General features: G+C 39.9%; 1 protein-coding gene across 1 annotated transcript in view; it reads left to right on the top strand.

The window, feature by feature from the left end:
- The window catches only part of C5 (complement C5), a 55,392-nt gene extending 34,261 nt beyond the window's left edge, over nucleotides 1-21,131 (top strand). Inside the window, exons 25-41 of the mRNA XM_030536118.1 lie at nucleotides 13-88; nucleotides 1,922-2,081; nucleotides 2,675-2,770; nucleotides 5,735-5,906; nucleotides 7,951-8,156; nucleotides 9,126-9,278; nucleotides 9,696-9,758; nucleotides 12,329-12,410; nucleotides 12,944-12,995; nucleotides 13,702-13,804; nucleotides 14,342-14,416; nucleotides 14,532-14,637; nucleotides 14,845-14,931; nucleotides 15,324-15,413; nucleotides 18,507-18,590; nucleotides 19,308-19,446; nucleotides 19,758-21,131. Coding sequence (XP_030391978.1) covers nucleotides 13-88; nucleotides 1,922-2,081; nucleotides 2,675-2,770; nucleotides 5,735-5,906; nucleotides 7,951-8,156; nucleotides 9,126-9,278; nucleotides 9,696-9,758; nucleotides 12,329-12,410; nucleotides 12,944-12,995; nucleotides 13,702-13,804; nucleotides 14,342-14,416; nucleotides 14,532-14,637; nucleotides 14,845-14,931; nucleotides 15,324-15,413; nucleotides 18,507-18,590; nucleotides 19,308-19,446; nucleotides 19,758-19,887 — 1,874 coding nt within the window. The 3' untranslated portion in view covers nucleotides 19,888-21,131. The remainder of the gene's footprint in view (nucleotides 1-12; nucleotides 89-1,921; nucleotides 2,082-2,674; nucleotides 2,771-5,734; nucleotides 5,907-7,950; nucleotides 8,157-9,125; nucleotides 9,279-9,695; nucleotides 9,759-12,328; nucleotides 12,411-12,943; nucleotides 12,996-13,701; nucleotides 13,805-14,341; nucleotides 14,417-14,531; nucleotides 14,638-14,844; nucleotides 14,932-15,323; nucleotides 15,414-18,506; nucleotides 18,591-19,307; nucleotides 19,447-19,757) is intronic.
- The last annotated feature ends 1,449 nt before the right edge of the window (nucleotides 21,132-22,580 follow it).

Genomic DNA, 22,580 nt, shown 5'->3' with positions numbered 1-22,580 from the left:
TGCATATCTTAGGTATTGTAAGCATCCTGTCATTCAGAAACAGAGACTTCTCGTACAGCATGTGGAAAGACGGGACGTCCAGCACTTGGTGAGTTAAAATGATTTTATTTTAGTGGATCTGAAAGGTTTGATTCAGTCCTGTGTTTTCACAGTGATGAATGTTTAAGGGCCATATTTTGTATTGCCTTTAATCTGTGCACAGTACTCCATCAATACCACTGTTAGTTCCACTTATGGATCATGGGCAACACTTTTGCCTAAGTATTTAAAGGAAGAAGTGACTCTCAGTGACTAATTGCTGATGGTTCAGAGAAGGGTGGAATATCTCCCACAATACACCAAGACTATTGTACAGTATTATATTTAAGGAAAAATCACCTTCCTGTGCTCTGTAGAGATCAGCTCATACACTGCAGCATGAGATTTGATTAACTTTATTTTACAATGATAATTTAAAAATACTATTGATCATTGCCACAGGGTGCCTCTGTGGCTACCCAGTATACCTCACTGCCTGGCTAGCTCATGTGGCCTCTCAGACACACGCACCAGGTTGTTACCTTTTCACCACCAGATGTGTATTTATTCCTTCATTGCAAAGTATAACAGTGGACTGCAATCTTACAGCAAGAGGAGGTTTCCCTCCAGCCTTCACTCTTTGAGCCAGTCTCATAGTCCAGCTATATTGGAAAAAGAACAGGAGACAGTGTATGTGGTTTAATTAGGTCACAATTTAATTATTAATTTTCTGGGTGTACCTGGCAGATAAAAGTGTACAGTGCGGGTAATTCCATGATCATTTTAATATATACCTGAGGGCTTCCATCAGTCCCCCAACCCTTTCCATCCTGGTCCCCAGCCAACCCACTGCTGGGATCTTGCAATGCTCCCCTCCTCCCCGCCTCCCCAAATGAGGGTTAAGGTGGGCTATAAAGGAGGGAGGGTTGGCTCCCTGCTGCGCCAGTCATAGGAGCCCTGAACGCTCCTGTTTCCACTTCTTTAACAACATGTATCTGCATTAAATCCCTTACTAATCCCTTTATCCCTTCTCTATGGAGAATCTGTATTGGACGTCCACTCCACATTTATATACTGAGTTGCAGCATTATAGCTTAACTCCTATTCCATGTTTGCCCCAGCTAAGTCTCCCCTGAACCCGCTGTGGAGAAGGCGGGAAAAACCTCACACAGTGCCTTGGTCAATCTGTTGGTGAGGGGAAAATTCCTTCCCAGCTGCACAAGAAAGGAACAGCTAGCACAGTGCCCACAGTGGATCCTGACCAAACTTGATATTGCACCACTTCCCTGGATGGGAGAGTGGGTGCATCTCCATCTGGTTTGGGTAAAAGAGGGTTTCACCTGTCTTAGTTTGTACTTATACCCATCCCCTGGGAACGGAGGGGAGGATGGGTCAGTGTCCCCACACTGTCCTCTCTGAAGCTGTGGCAAAAGTCACTCTTTCCTCTCCATCCCTTAAAGAGGTAGACGCCTTTCCCTAACAAACCAGACAATTCCCCCTTTAATTCCTCATTTAAAGTGCGGAGCAGTCACCCCCTGAGCTTTCCTTCTGATCTCCCCCTTGCTTCCTATATCTTCCACTTATATCCTCCCATCATTAGCCCAGTGATTACAGGTGCTCATAATCCCCCAACAGAAAGTGTTTAATTGCTTGTAGCCACATCAGTGACCAGGGTGCTACTAAGAGTGCCCTGTCACAGTCATACATTTGGCCAGCCATTCTGAAAGGGCTGCAAAAAGGTTTAATTGACCCATAGCAACAAACAGTAAACCCAAATCTTGAGTAATGCAAGTTTGTGCCTAAATAGGTGCTCTCTATTTATTTTGGAATTTTAAACTACCCAAAAAAAAATCACCACACACACTGAACAAAACATCTATATTTTGCTCCATTTCCTTCACAGGTTGACAGCTTTTGCCTTAAGGATTTTTGGACAAGTTAGTCAGTATATTACTCTGGATCAAATTTCTGTTTGTAATTCACTGATGTGGCTGATTGAATATTGTCAAATGACAGATGGGTCCTTCAAGGAACTTTCAAGTTATCAGCCAGTAAAACTACAGGTATGATCAGTGAACATGTTTTATTTGTGCATATATTAAGGGCTGAAGTTGCCGTAAGGTACTCCACTATTTGACACACAAGCTGTTTTAGGCCCTGATTCAGCAAAGCACATAAGCAAGTACTTAAATGCTATGCTGAATTAGAGATTTATAGATAATTTTGCTATAATTCACTGAGTTATAATACATGTTCACACAGCTCTCCTTCTAAAATCACTTTTACAGTAGCGCAGTCTTTCAAATTTCATTGTATTTTTCAGCTACAAATACCTGTTTGTTACTTCTTAGATGCTGCAAAAGCAGCATGTATATTGTCTTTTTCTAATCATGATATACAAGTCCTGAAAAAGTATTGGCTTGTCATTACTTTTACATGTATTTTTGGTCTAGTCTGTTTGTTTGTATTTTTTTAAATATATTAACCTCTTCACAAAAGAACACTTCTTTTCAATGTAAAAATAAAATTGCTATTGAACTGATAATTCTTACCGAAATTTTTCTTTAGTTTCTCACCTAAACTGTAAAATATTCTTTTTATCAATTGACCGCACTGTTTCTAACTAGCTTTATTTACGTATTTGGATTTTTTTTAGGGTACTTTGCCTAAAGAAGCCAAAGAAAAAACTTTGTATCTCACAGCTTTTTCTGTTGTTGGACTTGCAAAGGCCATTCACTTATGTCCAACACAGGTATGTAATGCTTTCATTTCTCCAATGAGGCCCTGTCATAGTATCTTTCCCCAGTCTGAACCTTAGAGTCCAAAAGTTGGGGTACTAGCCTTTGGGTTGATGAATTTGAGGTCCACCAAGGATTGGTGGATAGCTGACACTTGTGCCCCCGTGTCTCTCCACGCAGTAATCTTTTTTCTGCCCACTCTCAAAATTTCCCTTCGCTCCAAGGGTATTTGAGAGGCATCTGGGCCTGGGGATCCTTGGTGTGAGGGTGGTGTAATGAACTGCACTCGGTTGGGGTTCTTTGGGCAGTTGGCCTTTATATGTCCCAATTCATTACATTTAAAGCATCGCCCAGCTGACTGGACACTGGGCTGAGGTGGGTTACTGGAGACTGGTGAGGTGGGAGAATAGGGCGTCTGTGGCTTTCCTTCGGTAGTAGGTGGGGTCTTGTGCTGCCCTCGGTTATAGGGTTTATTGTCGGTGTGCCCCCTGGGGTAGTCGCTCCCCTTGACAGTAGCTTTTTTCTTTTCTGCCACTTCCATCCATTTGGCTCCAATCTCCCCCGCCTCGGTTATCGTTTTGGGTTTCCCATCTCGGATGTACCTCTCTATTTCCTCAGGAACACCATCTAAGAACTGCTCCATTTGTATCAGGAGGTGCAGCTCATCCATATTGTTAACCTTTGTTCCTGATATCCAGGCCTCATAATTCTTTGCAATGTGGTAGGCGTGTCGGGGGAATGACACATCTGGGTTCCATTTTAGGGTTCTGAACCGCCGACAGGCATGTTCAGGTGTTATCCCCATTCTGTATCTGGCCTTGTTTTGAAAAAGTTTATAATCGTTCATATTCTTCTTAGGCATTTCAGCCGCCACCTCCTCTAAGGGTCCACTGAGCAGTGGCCTCAGCTCTATCATGTACTGGTTTTCAGAGATGCTGTATCCATGGCAGGTCCTTTCAAAATTTTCTAAGAAGGCTTCAGTGTCATCACCTGCCTTGTAGGTGGGAAATTTTTTGGGATGTGGAACAACAACTGATGAAGTGTTGTTAGGATTGGCTGTGTTCTGTTGCTTAGCCTGTTCTAATGCCAGGGCCTGTTGGTGTGCCTCCCTTTGGAACTCCATTTTTCTTCTGTGGTCTGCGTCTTTGCCTTCTTGTTCTTTTTTGTAGGCTTCCTCTTTGGCTGCTTGTTCTCTTTTCTAGGCTTCCTCTTTGATTTTTTCTTTTCTTTTTTTCAGCTCCACCTCTTTTTCTCTTATTTCTATTTCTTTTTGTTTTCTTTCCATGTCTCGCTTGTGGTCGGCGTCTCTGAGGTGTCCCTCTGCATCCAGTTTTGCCAGTTCCTGTTTCAGGTCCTTGGTAGTCATGGTTCCTGCTTTCTTGTGTTGGGGTGCCCTCTGATGTTTTACTGCCTGAACTGCTGCTTCTTTGTTGCCTAGCAACCATGCCTTTCACATAAAGTAAAAAGAAATAAAAGACCCTTTCATTTGCAGATGTGTTTTGCTGGAGTTTGTTGCTGGCCACTTAAGCCTGCTTCGTTTAACAAAAGACTCTTGTTAAACCTTAATCTCTCTGCCTTCAGTGTACTCAGAAGGAAGAGAGAAAGGAAAAAAAAACCTGCAGACTTGCTTTTAAAAAACCCCTTTTCTCTGCTTATAAGCAGCTAGCAGAGAAAAAAGAAAAATAATAATCTTATTGGCTTTTGCTTTCTTATCCTAACGCTGCACACCATGTCATAATATAATTCCCAGTTCTGAACCTTAGAGTCCAAAAGTTGGGGTACTAGCATGAATTCCTCTAAGCTTAATTACCTGCTTAGATCTGATAAGCTGCCACCAGTCAGGAATTCCAGTGCCTGATACACTCTGGTCCCTGCAAAACCTTCCCTGGGGACCCCAAGACCCAAATTCCTTGAGTCTTACAACACAGGGGAATAAACCATTTCTCTCCCCTTCTCCTCCCCTCCAGGTGTTCCCTCCCTGGGCTTCTGGAGAGATATACAGATTCAAGCTCCGTGAATCTAAAACAAAGGGATTCCACCCTTCTCCCTCCCTGTTAAGTACAGACTCAATTCCCTTGAGCCTCAACAAGGGGAAAAAATCAGACAGGTCTTAAAAGCAAAACTTTTAATAAAAGAAAAAAAGAATAAAGAAATCACTGTAAATTCAAGATGGAATATTACAGGATCTGTCAGCTTTTAGAAACTGGAGAAAAAGCCTCCTCCAGCCGAAATACAATTTAAAATACTTCCAGCCAAATACACTTTAAAACTCTACCAGCCAGCTACACATCTGCAAATAAAGAAAACCAATTAAAAAGATTATAACCGCCTGTTCCTTACTAGATACTCACTATTTTGAATATATAAGAGAGTGTAGCAGGGAAACTGGCAAGAAACCTGGTTGCACGTCTAGCCCCTTCCAGGACCCAGAGAAAACAAAGCAAAACCCAAAAAACACAAACAAAGGCTTCCCTCCACTGAGATTTGAAAGTATCTTGTCTCCTAATTGGTCCCCTGGTCGGGTGTTTGGTTCCCTGTTTGTTAACCCTTTACAGGTAAAAGAGACATTAACCCTTAACTATCTGTTTATGACAGGCCCCAGGCAATCATATTCTGTCTTCTGTGTTCTGCTGTCCTTGGATTTCCCCCTTCACCCTTCCCCCCAGCCCTGACCCAGAGGCAAGTCAGGATTGATCATGAGGATCTATGATTCTCTCTCAACCCAAACCACCCACAAACCAAAGCTCTTTTCTTTTATCATAAGAGTTACTTCCAGTGTCAAGTGTTAATATATACATGGTGATTTAGCCTTTAGTGAGCCACAGTGGTGATGCAGCTTCCAAAAGAAGCAAAAGAACAAACAAGGTCATTTACCTGGGGTTTTGGTTGTAGAAGGTACTGTATAAATACATAATGTCTTGGTAATACAATAGATGATTATCCTTCCAATACATATAACCTCCTGTTCACCTTTTCAGAAAATCCAAGAAGCTAAAAATGCAGCAGAAGAGTATTTGCTGAAAAATGTGCAAGCTGCCCAAAGCACATTTACCTTGGCAATAGCTGCTTATGCTTTAGCTCTCATGGATTCAAACCATCCTGGTGCACGCTCAGCTTTCTCTGCAGTGAAGAAGGAAGCTCTTGTAAAAGGTATGACTCAGTAAACTATCTCTTCAACCTAAAGAACCTGTAACTGAAGTAGACAGTCTATAGGTAAGTGAGCAAAGTTTGCAGCACAGAGGAACTTGACCATAAAGATTCTTTCAGATGAATTGAAATATTTAATAAGTTATAATACATGTTCTTCTTCAAGTGCTTGCTTGTGTCGATGCCATTGTAAGTGTGCGGTCGTCTGAGGCTTTTGCCTTAGTGGTATCTGTAGGGCCAGCTGTGGCACTCTGGAGTGCTGCACTCATGCCATGGTATATCAGACGTTGCTGGTCCTATGCCCTCTCAGTTCCTTTTTAACACCCATGGTGTTCAGTCAGAGCACTTCTATCTCTGGCTTCGCAAGTGGCTAGTGATTTATCTTCTATCCTCGCCTTTTGCTTCTAGCTGTAAATAGTTAATTGTTTCATAGTGGCTGGAGTTCCAGTTTACAGCGCTCCCCTTTGGCCTGTCCTTGGCCCCCAGGGCATTCACAAAATGCGTGGCACCAGTTGCAGCTTACCTGAGACGTCGGGGAGTCCAATCTCGATGACTGGCTCATCAAGAGCAGGTCTCCGGAGCAGGTGCAAAGGAGCCTCGATCTGGTACGTTCCACCTGCAGTGACCTCGGCCTGTTAATAAACACTGAAAAGTCCACGTTAATTCCAGTCCAGTGCATAGAGTTTATTGGTGTCAGAAGGGTACTGGCCTTCTACATAGATAGAATGAAGCCGTTCCGTAAGTCAAAGCAGTTGTTAGTTGCTGTCACAGAGAGGATGAAGGGTCGCCCAGTGACTATAATCATGGATCACTGCCTGCATCCATTACTGTTATAAGTTGGCAAAGGTGCCCCCACTGGCGATCATGATGGCTCACTTGACTAGGGTGCAGATGTCCTTGGCAGCCTTCCTCGCTCAGCTGCCGATTCAAGAAATTTGTCGGGCCGCGACCTGGTCGTCCGTGCACACGTGCACTTCACGCTTTGCGCTAATTCACCAAGCTGAAGGTGACTCTAGTTTCAGCAGAGCTGTACTCAATCGGCAACACTGTGAATTCCAGGCCCACCGCTGGGAATATTGCTTTCGAGTCACCTAGAATGGAATTGACATGAGAAAGCACTCGAAGAAGAAAAAACGGTTACCTACCTTTCGTAACTGTTGTTCTTCCAGATGTGTTGCTCATGTCCATTCCATTTCCTGCCCTCCTACCCCTCTGTCAGAGTAGTCAGCAAGAAGGAACTAAGAGGGCATAGGGTCAGCGGCGCCTGATATACTGTGGCATGAGCGCGGCACTCCAGAGGGTGCCACAGCCGGCCCTACGTATACTGCTAAGGCAAAAGTCTCCGACGACCGCGCATGTTGACGTGCGCACACCTACAGAGTTTCCATCTCCTTTCAAGAAATTCAGTATGGGGGTTTCATTGAACAGTGTAAAAGCAGATGGATGACTGTTATAGTGATTTGTATGTACATGATATTAGGGCTGCCTTAACAAAACTATAGGATGCAGAGGGGACTTAGAAGAGCAATTCTCTTGCCTTGTGGTCCTCACTAGCATTTTGATTTCAAAATGCACAATTCGATTCCATTACAAGTTGCTGATCTTAACAATTTTTTAATATTTAGTTTCTGTTAATATGTACAACATAGAAGTATAAAACATGAAAATTAGTGGTAATATAGTTAAAAATCACTTGTTACTCGTTTGTAAATACCCTGCAATACATCAAACTCCTCTGTTCCCAAGATCAACAGAATACAAATCTACCACCATCTGTTTCACTACGAAGATAGCAACAAAGGAATAGTGTCTTCTTTTCCTGTTAGAGAATGAAACTGTGTTTTGCACAGGTCACATTATATTCAGAGGTTAAAATAGCCTTTGGGCATAAATGGAGCAGAATTCCATCTCTGATAAAAACAGAGGGAGAGCTTCTCCTCTCCCTGACTTGGGTAAGCAGTACTCCCCCTCCAGCTTGGCTTGTGTGGAGCTCCCCCTCCTGTTACAATCTACATTAACCCCTGCTAATATTTTATTACTCTTCCAGGTGACCCTCCTGTTTATCGTTTTTGGAAGGATACTTCCACTAAACTAGATAAATATGTTCCTAATGCTGGCACTGCACAGATTGTTGAAACCACTGCTTATGCCTTGCTAACCACTCTGCTGAGTGGGGACAAAGTCTATGCTAATCCGGTTGTCAGATGGTTGTCTGAAGAGCAAAGATATGGTGGTGGATTTTATTCCACTCAGGTGTGTTTTTAAATATTTCTCTCCCATTCTTCAGATGATGAAATCAGAGAAGCCTTAGTAGGGTAGGGTGACCAGACAGCAAATGTGAAAAATCTTGACGGGGGGGATAATAGGAGCCTATACAAGAAAAAGATCCCAAAATCGGGACTGTCCCTATAAAATCGGAACATCTGGTCACCCTACAGTAAAGTAATGAGTGAGCCAAACTGATGACTTGTGTGTCCTGTATGTTGGGTGGGAATCAAAGGAAATTAGTACCATGACCTCCAGCTGCAGGTATATTACTTGCTTGGCAATACATGCAAATCATTACTTGTATATCTGCAGGCTTACTCCATTGACTTAAAATACAGCCAGATGAAAAATCTGAACCAGGAAAAAGCTCATTTTGACCAAAATTTCTACAAAATCAATATATTTTGTGACACTGAATTTGTCACTGTTTTTCACAAAAAATGAAAAACCATGTTTACAGATGAAAATTTTTTTGTATTAAAAACAGCAGATTCACTTGTGTTTTTAAAAAATGATTAGTGGAATGTCAGTGTTTTCCCATATGCTTTCTGACAAAAAGTCACCCTCGACCAAATTTGCTAATTCTTGCAAAGTCTCTGTTTTCGCAAATAAAATAATCTATGAAGTGAAAAACAATGATATAGCAATTTTGCACAGCAATAGTTATGCTTATTTACTAGCTTGCTTACTTTTAAAACATTTGTTTCCAGCAACTGTGCACTTATTTACAAACTTTTAATAACAATAAATTACACAAACATGCCCACAGAGGTAGTGTTAAATATCTTATCGTTTTATTAAGATTATAATAAAGTACTATTAAACTGCTTAACTGGTTAGGGTTACCACTATCTGTCTTCCTAAACAAGTGTCTGAGTAAAAAGTTTAATAATCAATTTTGTTACAGTTTTGTTTCCATTCCAGTAGTAATTCTTTCTAACTGATTTTTGACAGGACACAATTAACGCCCTCGAAGCCTTGACTGAGTATTCCCTTCTCGTTCAACGTCTTTCACTGAACATGGATGTCAAGGTGTCTTACAAGAATTATGGAGACCTTCAGCGCTATAAATTGACAGAAGAAAATTACATAGGAAGGACTGTGGAAGTGAGTGAATAGTTTTACCTTAGAAAAGTGAAAACAAATCTTATTAATAACTTGCAGAAATTCCTTTTAGAAAGAAAGTCTAGACACATTTTATAAAAAGAAAACGTGTGTATGAAAAATAGCATATGATTAACTTTTGTCTTCATCTACTAAGATTTAGTTGATGCAGCAAGTGATTAAAGGTTTCACTGATTCAGGACCACATCCTGGAAACACTAATTTACATGAGAAGTCCCACTGAATTCAGTAGGACTACACAAATGTAAACAGTGGCCTTTTGCGTGTAATCAGAAATGTAAAAAAGATCATCAGATGTGTGAGACTTCTATCTATTTGACTGCTGATTGTAGTATCTTAACTATTACTTTGCAAATACTTATATTTAATGTCAAATCATATTTATGTTTACATCTTTAGGCACCTTTGTACGATGACATATATGTAAGCACTGGGAGTAGCACTGGCTTAGCAACAGTAAATGTAAGTGGTTAAGCAAACATTTTTAAAGAAATGAAACCTTTTTTTTGGTCTTGTCAATATGAGCAATGAAAGGGATACAGAGAGATTTCCTCTATGTTCCCATTTCTGTTCCCTGGACCAAAGTGGCAGAAGCCATTTGGGATATAGAACTTGTCTAAAAAGGTGCAGCTCCATTTGCAATGATTAGTTACACCTGTTTTTACAGCAGCTCAACTCATTTATTTTAAGTCATGTGACTCCTAAAGTGTATAGTCTAATTTGGGAACATTTTGACAGCAGTAAAATAATTAAATTTCCTCAGGTGATTTATTTGTAGTGAGACAAGCAATGGAAATTCTTCCTTCCTCCCCCAATTAATCTGTTCCATAGTTCTATATATTTAGACCAAAATTTTGTAACAGTGCTTGCTAATTTGGAGTGTGTAATTGGAGATGTCAATTTCTAGGTGCCTCAAATTGGGGCACCGAAAAATGGAGAACCCCCAAATTAGTGAAAATTCTTGAAAAACACCTCAATAACTTTGTAATAGAGAATGTGCCTTCTCTTTATCTATTTTTTGTGCTTTGTATTATTGTTTATAAATATATTACAATGCTGTTATGGCATGCTATTTATCCTTTGGCTTCTATACCTCCAGGAATTTTACAAATAAATAATTGATTGCTACCTTTCAGAATAGAACAATACATAATTCACAAAGGCACTTCAGAAGGTGGTTGATATTTGTTATTCTTATATAATATAAACACAGGCACAACCTAGTCTCATATGCACAGGCTGGATTAATGTACATTTCAATTATTCTGTCCTCTCTTTATCCCTTTTCCTCTGCAATTTTCTAAGAGGTGTCATTACTGTACACCCATATATTAACTTACATGTGTGATATATTGCTATATTGATGTATACTTCTTCTTCAAGTAGTGTCCTTATGGGTTTGCCACTTCAGGATGCATATGCCCCATGTGCCTTTGATCAGTAATTTTTGGGAACAGTGCCTGTTCGGCCCAGCATGCACACCTCACATCTCCTTGTGCCATACAGAGTATACATAGAACTGTATGAATGAACCACCCTTGGTTCTTTCTTAGCTGCCCTATGGTCTGAGACAGAGCATCTAGCATGCCTGCTTTCAGCCTAGCAGTAGCTTAGCTTTTTTTATTCTAGTCTTCATATAGTTTAGTTTACCAATTTGTTTATTTTACTTTATTAGTCTGGTAGCCCCTTTTTTATCTGGGATTTTTTTAATTGAACATCTTTGTTCTCCACCACTTTTGAATGGCTCTGTCTTAAGGGTGGTCATCATTTGTTGTGCCAGGATCCCCAGGCCTTATGCACTGCCTTTTTTCTGCAGGAAGTCCATCTCCATTAGCAATGGACATTCTCAGTGTCTTCCCTGGGAGACACCCACATACTGGCAAAGTGTAAGATTTGCACTTCTTTTAAGAGCAGATCTAGAGTAAACAGAGAAATCAGATTTATATTGCTTATGATGGAGCAAGCTCTGAGACCAGCATCAGATCTTGGTTCAGAGGGCTCCTTGTACACTGGCCTTCAAGTGCACTTAGTGCCCTTTTGACCTCCATATCCCATGCACTGGGATTTTCACAGGATAAAGGTGCCAAAGGTACCACAGGCTCCAAAGAAGAGGAGTTCTGTATCTCCTACCAGAGCCCTCTTCAGAGAAATCTCAGTAACCTCAGAGAATGATTCTTTCAGAGACTGCAGGTCCCAGAGAGAATACCTTTGAGGCTGAGATCTGTCTTCGGATCATTTGCTGAGACAGGAAGTCATCTGTCTCCTATGCGTAGGGGCCATAGAAACAGTTCCAGCCCAGCACAAGGGGAAGGGATTCAATTCAAAGTATTGTCTGGTCCCCAGAAAGAATGGGGGATGGAGACCAATATTAGATCTCAGACTCCTAAACACCTTTGTGAATTTCAGGATGGTGACTCTCACAGCTTTAATTCTATCACTGGATTCTGGGGACTGGTTCGCAGTCCTTGACCGTCAGGATGTATATTTTCACATCACAATTCACCCCTTTCACAAGAGGTTTCTTCATTTTACAGTAGACTAGAATCACTACCAGTAGAGTGCTTCCTTTGGTCCTCCCTGCCCCAGAATGTTCTCAAAGGTCATGGCAGGTGGTCGCCGTTCACTTATGGCAACTAGGTATGATCGTCTTCCTTTACCTCAATGATTGGCTGTTCAAGGGCTGGTCGTACGATGAAGTTCCTTACACAGTAGAAACCACCTATTCCACAGGTTAGGTCTTCAATGCAACATCAAAAAGTCTACTTTGATCCCAGTACACTACAATGGTTTGATTTCATAGGGGCTTCTCTGGATGCCGTAACAGCCAAAGCTTACTTACCTGCGGTCATGTTTATGACCCCGACAAACCTAATTTCCAAAGTTCAAATAAGCCCCCTGACACTGACATCTAATTCTGCATATGACTGTCTGCCTTTAATCGTCTCCAAACGTGAACAGCTGCTTATCAATTTTGAGAATTGTTTTCTGTGCATGTTTTCTGTTAATTGTCTATTTTATTTGTACATTTATAGGTGAGGACTGTATATCATAAATTCAGTACTTCTGAGGAGACATGTAACTTTGAGTTGAAGGTTAATGTATTGACAGATAAAGGTAAAGAGCTAGTGGTGACTTTTAAAATCATGTTTTTGTTTTTCAAATTAATCACGACTGTACAGGAAAATGCATCTTGATTAACAAAGTGGTCAATATTATCCTGGGCACATAACTTTACCTTCAACCCAATCAATTTTTGGTGTCATTCGTAGCTGTTAATTTAACAATGCACAGCTATTACCTTGCAGAAGAAGGATCTGGGAGGGGAAGTCAGTGGGTTTAATTCTACAAGTACTGTGGACTTAAGTTAACCTATGTGAGTTTCATTTACTTAAGCAGATGTATAAGCACTTTGCTGGTTCAGATTATAAAAACTAAAATTTTGGCTAAGGTATAAATGAAAAATTATGTTTTTTGTTCATGAATAAAATGTGGGTTCCCATTAAAAGTTGGCTGAAAAAAATTATAAACAGTATTTGGCCCCTGAATACGAAAATATTTCATGAGAATCCATTCATATAAGAACGCTGCGGACTGGACAGCTGCTTCTGAAGAGCTATAAATGATTTGTTCTATTTAACATACAAAAGGCGAAAGAAGACAAGATGATGACCAACCTGAACGTTTAGAGGCCTGCGCAAAGTAAGTACAATTGATTTTTCAGTGACATAACTGAGCATTTCAATACTTTTACATGTCTAGGTATCTTTTAAATTTAATCCAAACTCTGAACTTCCTGGGTTCCAAGCTCTAGCCTACTCAGAATTCCCCACACAGGAGTGAAATTCCCAGCTGGCACTTAAATCATTGGAGCAGTGCCAAAGGTTACTATGAAGAGGTTACTTGTGCATTTCATGTTTTCTGAATGTTCAAAACTGTCGCCTTAACTAACTTTAGCGCACACATTTATAATTATTTTCCCTCACTTTTGAAAAACAAAATTAGAAGGAAAAAAGAGGTTAAAACATTCATCATCCACTTGCTAATAATGGCCACCTTGTGTTACTACTGCTGTGATCCTTGTTTCCCTCTTTCTACCCCTTTTTATGTGCATGTGTGTAAGCATGTTTAGGATCAGGGTCAAAGACTGTAAGCTCTCTGGGTTACGGACTCCTTTAGTTTTATGTTTGGATTGAGCCTCTGGCCACTACTGTAATGTAAATAATCATTGTAATCTCTCTTGATTTTATTGGTGTAAATCTGGAGTAAGTCAGCTGAAGTCAGTGACGTTGTTATGGATTTACAATGACATAAGTACGAGTAGAATTTGCCCAGAGGCTTTTCTGAGGATCATGCTGTACGTTCTAAGTTTTGGTTCTATCTATATTCATTTTTTTGTCCATTTTAGGTACAAGCCTAGTGAGAGAGAACCACAGTCAGGGTCTTCCCATGCAGTGATGGATATAACTTTGGTTAGCGGACTGGAAGCAAATACAGAAGATTTATCTACTGTAAATATTAAAGAACATTTTACCTTTACCTACAGTATTTATTGTCCTTCTGCTTTATATCTTTTTATGGTAGTAGCACAGATTTTCAACATTGTCTCTATCTTATTGCAAAGCATTTTTCTCATACTGATTGGAATAGTGTTCCTGAGTCTAGAGTCTGGGTTTTGCCCATTATGGCCTTATCCAGTTAAGTCAATGGAGTCAATGCCCTAGAGAAATGAGAGACAAATATGAAGTTTGGATCTGGACTCAGACTTCACCAAAGTTCAAGAATGTTGAGATTTCATAGTTTTAGTACATCTCTAACTATTATTTTTGTTGTTTTTATCCCAAAGGGATGAAAGAACAGTTCCCTTAAAGTATGGAATTGTTCATGACTAGGATCACATGGCAATACTTAAATAACTGAAGATCCATTTGTAGAAAATGTTTTACTCCTCAAAACCATACTAAAACCATTAAGCATAAAACTTTTATGGAAGACCATGTAAAATCTTTTAAATTATCTGATAAAACCTTTATCTTTTTTCCCCCTAGCTTGCAAGTGGAGTTGATCAGTTGATAACAAATTATGAGATAAAAGATGGACATATTGTTCTACAGATAGACTCGGTAGATCATCTTTTTTATTTCTTATGATTATTCACAGTTGGAAGCACTATTTTATTTCTTTAGTAACACAGAGCTTCTTTTTAGTGTCTTTCTAATTCATGCATCCTTCAAACAGGTGCCAGCTAATAAATTCATGTGTATTGCGTTCCGAATAGGGGAGATTTACCGTGTTGGCATGCGGAGCCCTGCCACATTCACTGTGTATGAATATCATGCACCAGGTATGTGTTCCAGTTCTTCATTGCTCTCAGAAGATTCTTTGAATCCTGTTAAGAATCTAACAGTTTGTCCCTTTTCCACAACTTTTAACCTACATTATATTAAGGCTTATGTCACAGTCACCATCTTTCTGGCTGAAGAAGTCTGGATGGTACTCTCTTGTAATTCAACTTTTTCATGCATTTATTTTTTCCTCTTCAATTCTGTAGATAAACAATGCACTATATTTTATAACCCCTATGGAAATGACAAACTTCTGAGACTGTGTGAAGGAGCTGAGTGCAAATGCATGGAAGGTAAACTTTGTGAAAAATGCCATTCTGTTTCAGTTAGTTGGAGAATACAGCTTAATACTTTGGGATCCTTGTCGGTGAAAGCACTATATAGAAGTGAAAGGAGCTATATATTCTATTTTAGAACAGCAAACGTTGCTTTTGCAATAAATTAAACATTCATTACATTCTAAACTTAAAAAAAAGATGTATGGAATTTAGCTGCACGACTCTCATTGACATTAGTTACGTTGACTAAATGGGAATTGAGTAGTTTAGCTCCATTGCTGCTATTTGAAAATTGCTTCTGTGTTACAGATTGCCATGAGCAAATAGAAATTAATTATACTTTAAAAGAGGGCTTGTGCTGATGTTGCTTCCTAGCATTAACATCGTATTTCTTTCACTAAACATAGCGGAATGCAGTCAAATGCAAAAGAAATTAGATCTAACAATAGCTGCTGATAGGAGGAGGGAAGCTGCATGCCAGCAAGTCATTGCATATGGTAAGACTTGAATGAGCAGTACATATTACTTTGAAAAACAAATGAACACTGTGTGATGAGTGATGATGAGATGCTACAGAGTGCACCTTTTATATTTTTATAAAGATTGCTTTGAGAGATGCAGCATTTTCAATATTCCTATAAGAACATTGGAGGCATGGGACTCTTGTTAACAACAACATGTTAATCATAAGGGTGAACATACCCATATTAGTGCCTGCAAATTAAAATAATTCAACATAGACAAAGGTAACTTCTGTGGAAATTACGTAGAGTTAATGGTCCCAACCTTTGAAGGAGCTGCCTGTCTCTTGAGAAGATCTGAGGACTCTCAACTCCTGCTTAAGTCAATAGGAATTGAGGTTGCTGTCTCTCTCTCAGGATTGGTTCCAGTACTTTATCATAGGGTATGTCTACATCTACAATTTTGCAGCGCTGGTTGTTACAGCTGTATTAGTACAGCTGTATAGGGCCAGCGCTGCAGAGTGGCCACACTTACAGCAACCAGCGCTGCAAGTGGTGTTAGATGTGGCCACACTGCAGCACCGTTGGGCGGCTTCAAGGGGGGTTCGGGGAACGCGAGAGCAAACCGGGGAAGGAGACCAGCTTCGCCGCGGTTTGCTCTCGCGTTCCCCGAACCCCCCTGCAAACCGCAGGGAAGGAGACCTGCTTGCTCGGGGGTTCGGGGAACGCGAGAGCAAACCGGGGAAGGAGACCTGCTTGATTACCAGAGGCTTCCTCAGGTATGCTGGTATACCTGCTTATTCCACGGAGGTCAAGAAAAGCGCTGGTAAGTGTCTACACTTGATTACCAGCGCTGGATTACCAGCGCTGGATCCTCTACACCCGAGACAAAACGGGAGTACGGCCAGCGCTGCAAACAGGGAGTTGCAGCGCTGGTGATGCCCTGCAGATGTGTACACCTCCTAAGTTGCAGCGCTGTAACCCCCTCACCAGCGCTGCAACTTTGTGATGTAGACAAGCCCATAGTGTCTTTAGATCTACTGGGGTAAAGACAGACTTCAATATATATCTTTCACTGAGTATTCTTTAAAATCAAACACATTTTTTTCAGAATTAAAAATCAAAGCCCTTGGTTATTTTCAGCTAAGTTTTGCAAAGTAAATTACTCTGTTTCAGATATGTCTGCAGTGCTTAAGGTTTGTTACAGGCTGTGATAATCTTGTTTCATTCCTGTGAAAGAATAGCATCACACTAGAATTGAAACTATACAACACATAGATTTCTCATTTTGCTGGCCAAACTAGACTGGAAAGAGTGCGAGAAGCCTTTCCCCTGTTGAAAAAGGTAATAAAAAATAGAAGCACAATTTTACACCAATCCCAGAGGACAGTGTACTCACCCACACACACTGTGTTTCTCTGGGTCTTGTAAGAGTCTCTGAACAGTGATGATTTGTTGTGCTGTTTAATGTGTTCTAATACTTAGGCACACATAAGGCAAGTTGTGAACAAAGTATCAGATGTAGTTGAGTTTCCTGTAATTTGTTGGTTAAAAGCAGATAATGTAATCTCTAACATTCTTCTCACATAGGCTTTGACTTTTTGTTGTTTGCTTTTCAAATGTTACCTCCAAAATACAAAAAGCGGGAACATGTCCCATAGAGTTATTTAAACATATTTCTGTTTTTTAAAGACTTATCAGTGCTGGGATCAGAACCATTTTAAGGATTTTGACTTTAAACATGTTTTAGGCTAGCGGCATTCTAGCATGGCTTCCGACCTGTGTGAAATTGGTATTTTTTCTGATAATATGCTAACCACACCATCCTGTCATCTACCTCCTGCTAGTCTATAGCATGGTTCTATAAGGCAGTTCTCAGATTTAAAAAATCCTTTCCACTTTAGTTATGGAAATCCATGATAGTCACGTTAACAAAATATGTTTGTAGCTAGCAGAGTTCTGCAATGGAACCTCACTGCCAGAGCCCTGGGGTAGCGGCGGCAGGAATCCAGCGATGATTTAAAGGGCCCAGTGCTCCAGCCACTGCTACCACAACTGAGCCCCAAGCCCTTTAAATCTTTGCCCAAGCGCCGGGGTACCAGCAGGAGCCGGGAGCCCCTTGGACTCTTTTGGCGATTTAAATGGCCCAGGCCTCCACTGCGGTAGCGGCAGCCAGAGCCCCAGGCCCTTTAAATTGCCCCGGAGCTCCCAGCTGCCTCTGCCCTTTAAATCACCAGCCTGGGGAAGCCAGTGTACCGTACCGTACCATACCGGCTTACTTTCACCTCTGGTGCAAGTGTTAGTCAAATGTTAAATCACCTATTCTCTGTTACTGGCAAAAACAATTAGTATTTTTCACCCAGCACTAATCCTTTGTAATTGGATTTGAATATGCGTAAATTATTATATCATTTCCTTTGTGATTATATGTCTACAGAATTCTTAAATTACTTCAGCTATTAGCCTTATAAAAACACTATTGTAATACTTGTTTGTTAATGATTGGTTAAAAATTCAGACATAGTTTTGAGTAGCAGAGGTCTGAATGAATTTAGATGCAATGGAGACTTACAGTCAAGGCCAGTTTTAGAGCAATGACATTGGATGAATAATACTATGATGTGAATAGTCTAAAAAATCTTGATTGTGATTAACAAAGTGTGCGTGCGTGTGTGTGTATATTGAAACGCTTAGCGTTCTTTAGTGCAAAAGATGTAGTGTCCTTTGTAATACAAAAAATAAATTAAACCCTCCTAATTAATTAATTAATTAATTACGGTGCATTATATGTGTGTTTGTGTTGATTTCTGGAAAATATCTAGGAACATTAGAAGTAGCCTATCTCTGGCAGTAGCTAGTGCCAGATGCTTCAGAGGACAACGGGGGAAAAACCTTGCACTTCATTTTGAAATGCTGTATGTTAGGTGTGCATCCATCCATGGGCAATCAGCTGGTATACTGAAACATTTGATTAGCTTTATAAGAGTTTCAGTTTGACCAACCATACATTTTACAAATCGTCATAATATTATCCATCTGAGTATCTGTAGTTGATATATATGAATGTAGTGCAAAACAAAAGGAAGAATTCTGCCTGAAACAGTAGCAATTGTTTTTTTTTCTTTATAGTCTATAAGGTGAGCATCTTGTCCTCCAGTGAAGAAGGTAGTTTTATTAAGTATACTGCAACTCTTCTGGATCTCTATAAAACAGGTAAGAGTTCTAATTGTAATGTATTTAATTATTTCATTTACAATAAAGACTCCCTCCACTCAAGCAGCAGACAAAAATCAGTGCTAAGTGGACTCCTAATAAAGCTAGAGAATAATTGTACTCTATGAATTTGAAGATTCTTTGGGATGATATTTATAAGCTATTGTCTTTTACCAGTTTCACTGTATTTAAGCTTTTATTAAAACTGTTGTTGCTTCTGTTTGTGGTGGAGTCTGTCCTGAGGATCTCACAATCTAGGCAGGCAAACAAGTAGACAATGGTTTAAGGAAAGAAAACAATACTTGCTTTTATAAAGTAGAATTTGGATGCAGCAAAGTTGGCAGAGATTTAGCTGAGCAATTCAGTGGGAGTTGCGTATGTTCTCATGCTTTACCATTTGCATCTGCAATTATCTTGGTAAACACATTTGGTTTGTATAAGGCTACTTTTGGAAGTCAAATTGCCACCTGTTTAATGTTTCTAGACTGATTCCAAAGAGTGGGAAATCCATGTTTTGATTTATCTGAATTTCCCTGTAACATAGTTAGTGGCTAATGGATGACTTGGCTTTGCTCTCTTTTGATAAATAGTAAAATCAAATCAGTATGTTATGCCTAATTAACGTGTGTAGCCCTGAAAAACTGAAGCCAGTTGTTTTTTTAATCATTCTTTCTGTGAAATTTTCCAATATAATAACTGCATTCTCTTCAACTCCAGGAGAGGCTTTTGCCCAAAAAAATAGTGAAATCACCTTTGTTAAAAAGAAGACTTGTACTGATGTTAGACTGAATCCAGGAAATCAGTATTTGATCATGGGAAAAGAGGCCTTTCGGATAACTGTCGGTTTCAGTTTCAAGTAAGTAAAATATTATCAGAATGTGCTGAGCTCTCTCCAGAGCATGACATGCTTCATTCTCATCAAAAGTGGCAAAGTTCTTGTAGACCTCTGGTTATGTCATTTATTGTAATTGATTCAATATTTTAAGAACTTGTTTAATCCATTTTATGTTACCCATTGTTTTTATGCTAATATACTTCTTCAGCTGTCCACGTTTATAATAGAGGAAAATAAGCACAAAGGAACCCATTTAATATTAGAATTTTCTCTTGTGTTTATCTTTTTTTCACTCCTTGTGTACTAATGAACTTTCTCTTTTGTCTGTGTAGATACCAGTATCCATTAGACTCTATGACTTGGATTGAGTGGTGGCCTTCAAATACAGCTTGTGCATCTTGTAAAAAGTTTGTAGATACAATGGAAGAATTTTCTGAAGATCTCTTTATCAATGGCTGTTAACTTCCTTGGGAGAATTCTGCTGAGTAAAAATTGCATATTGAGTCTCACTAAAAGCACATATTCTTAGCTGTTTAGTAATTCTTTCCAAACTTTAACATTCATAGCTAGGTTTACTTGGGAGGCTTCATTTGCTTATATTTAACAGCATCTGTTTTTATAAGATAATTATTTTAGAATTGTAACTTTTTGCATTGACGCTAAGGTGGGATGGGGGGATATTCCAGAAATACTGCAAAGACATTTGAAGTCAGATGAAATTAAATGCAGCACCATTTTAAAAAAAAAAGGAAAGAGAGAAATATTGCCTTGTGCCAAAACAGTTGGACCCACTGAAATGCAATATTTTATTAAAACATTCTTAATTTTATTTTCCTTGTATTTTTGTTCATCAGATACTGTTCTTAATTTCTTCATTTATATTCTGTCATACAAATTGATACTAAAATTTACAGTGCTACATCTCACACAATCTCTTTTTATGGGATAAAATGATTTAAAATGGGTTTATGTTTTAAATGAAACCTATTTCTATGTAACCTCTCTGTCTGCTGAGGTTTTATAGCAGGTCCAGCATCTTAATATCTAAGTAGGTAGTATCTAGGGTAAGTTCCTCACCGCTTCACCAGCCTCACTATGTTAGGTGAAGTGTAAAGGGGCTCTGAGAGCCCAGGATCCTGCCAGGGAAGATTCCGCTGGTGCAGGAACTGTGGAAGACATGTCATAAGACTGTTCAAAGTATGCTGGGGACTGCACTAACCCTCTGAGCAGCCCAGAATCAGGATGCAGCCACCTTAATTACCCTTCCCTCTGTCCTGTAAGTTCTTTGCTGCACCTCTTAGAACAGAGAATCTCGCTCCCAGTATCTAAGACCTAGCTCAGCAAATGAGTGGCACATTGTCTGCTGAATGGTTAGTAACAGTTAAGGTTTTCCGGACGCTCAGGTAGAGAGTAACTAGAAAATTTTGAAATCACGTACCAGAAAGTTGTGAAGATTAATGCTTGAAGGACATGAATTTATGTAGAAGCATCATAATTTGTAAATAACAAAAAATGTGTTTGCATATCAGAAAGCTAAGTGGCATAATGGCCTTTCATTTGAGAGAGGTTGTCATTTTTAATTCTATGTAACAGTATTTGATATTGGGCTTTATTTTTCAACTAAACAGTCCTTATGAGGATTTTGTTAATTTCATAAATTATATCATGTCTGTTAGCCTGAAGGTTCATAAAATGCTTTTTCACAATATCTTCATGTGTATATATATAGGCGTAATTTCACTGAACACTGAAATGCAGACCTCTCTTGGGTGGAATACAGCTGTTTTAACAGTGCACTGCAAAACATATTATAACAGGAAGTGAAGAAGACAGTATTCACTGAAATATGTGCTGTTAGTGGAGTAAGCCTTAGATTTGAAATATAAAGTGCAGACTCTCTAAAACTTTAGGTACAAATCTGGGAAGGAATAACTTAACTCTTTATCCTTTTGAGGCATATAAACTGAATTCCATGCCATTTACTGTTTGAAAATCTTTCAGACAAATAAATGCTCTATGTGAACATTCAGTATTCCGTTTACACCTTTTGTAGGAGTAATAGTTAACATGCTGTCCTTGATCAAAATGTTCCCCATGCCACTGTTGTGCTGTATGGTGTGCATGTACCAATAGTTTATCCAGCTGCAGCCATACACCTGAAAGGTGACTGGCTGCATTTCAATTGTGAAGCCAAGCATCAATCTATCGTCCCATGTCATTGTCGGTATGCTTCAAGGCATTGGAGTGCTTGGACCTACAGCACATATTACCTAATGTGGAGAGAATTTTGACCCCTGACCAAGCCAGCCTTCATCAAGGCCGTAGCATCTGTGACCAAGTACTTGTGCTGATCACATTTTTTGAAAATGGCTTCCAGAGAAACTTGAAAACGGGTGCTGTTTTCATTGATCTAACAGCTGTGTACAATACGGTATGGCACACTGGCCTGCTTGTGAAGGTATCACGGGTCCTGTTACCTTGGCTCACAGGCGTTATTGAACTGTTCCTCTGCGATAGGCAGTTCAGAGTCCATATTGGGGAGAAGACGAGTGCGTGGAGACAACAGAGCAATGGGTTACGCCAGGGCTCTGTGCTTTCTCCAACCCAGTTCAACCTTTACATCAATGACCTGTCAGCAACGGAGTCACAAAAGTTCATTTACGCAGACCACATCTGTTGTAGTACCCAGGCACGGACATTTCACGAGCTTGATGCCACCTTAAACTGAGACATGATACAGTTAGCTGACTACTGTAAGACTTGGCACCTCCAGCCAAGTGTCATAAAAACAGTCACCAGTTTGTTCCATCTTCACCACACCAGTGCAACCCGAGAACTGAATGTTTATCTGAATAATTGGAAGGTGAAGCATGAAGTAGAACCGATCTATCTAGGGCTGACCTTAGACTGCACACTGAGTTACCATGCCCACCTGAAGAAGACAGCAGCTAAAGTTAAGACACGTAACAACCTTCTTAGCAAACTGGCAGGTTCGTTTGGGGTGCTTGTGCTCCAACTTTGCACGTCACCTCTTGCCACCTCCTATTCGGTGGCAGAGTACTGCACACCAGTTGGAGTCAATCATCACACACCAAACTGGTGGATATGCAGTTACATGTGTATCATCTCTGGCACGCTGTGTCCGACCCCACTCC

Source organism: Gopherus evgoodei, chromosome 16 (genome assembly GCF_007399415.2).
Source record: "Gopherus evgoodei ecotype Sinaloan lineage chromosome 16, rGopEvg1_v1.p, whole genome shotgun sequence".
Classification (NCBI taxonomy): Eukaryota; Metazoa; Chordata; order Testudines; family Testudinidae; genus Gopherus; species Gopherus evgoodei.
Note: the sequence above shows the minus strand (reverse complement) of the source record. Positions and strands in the feature narration are given on the sequence as shown.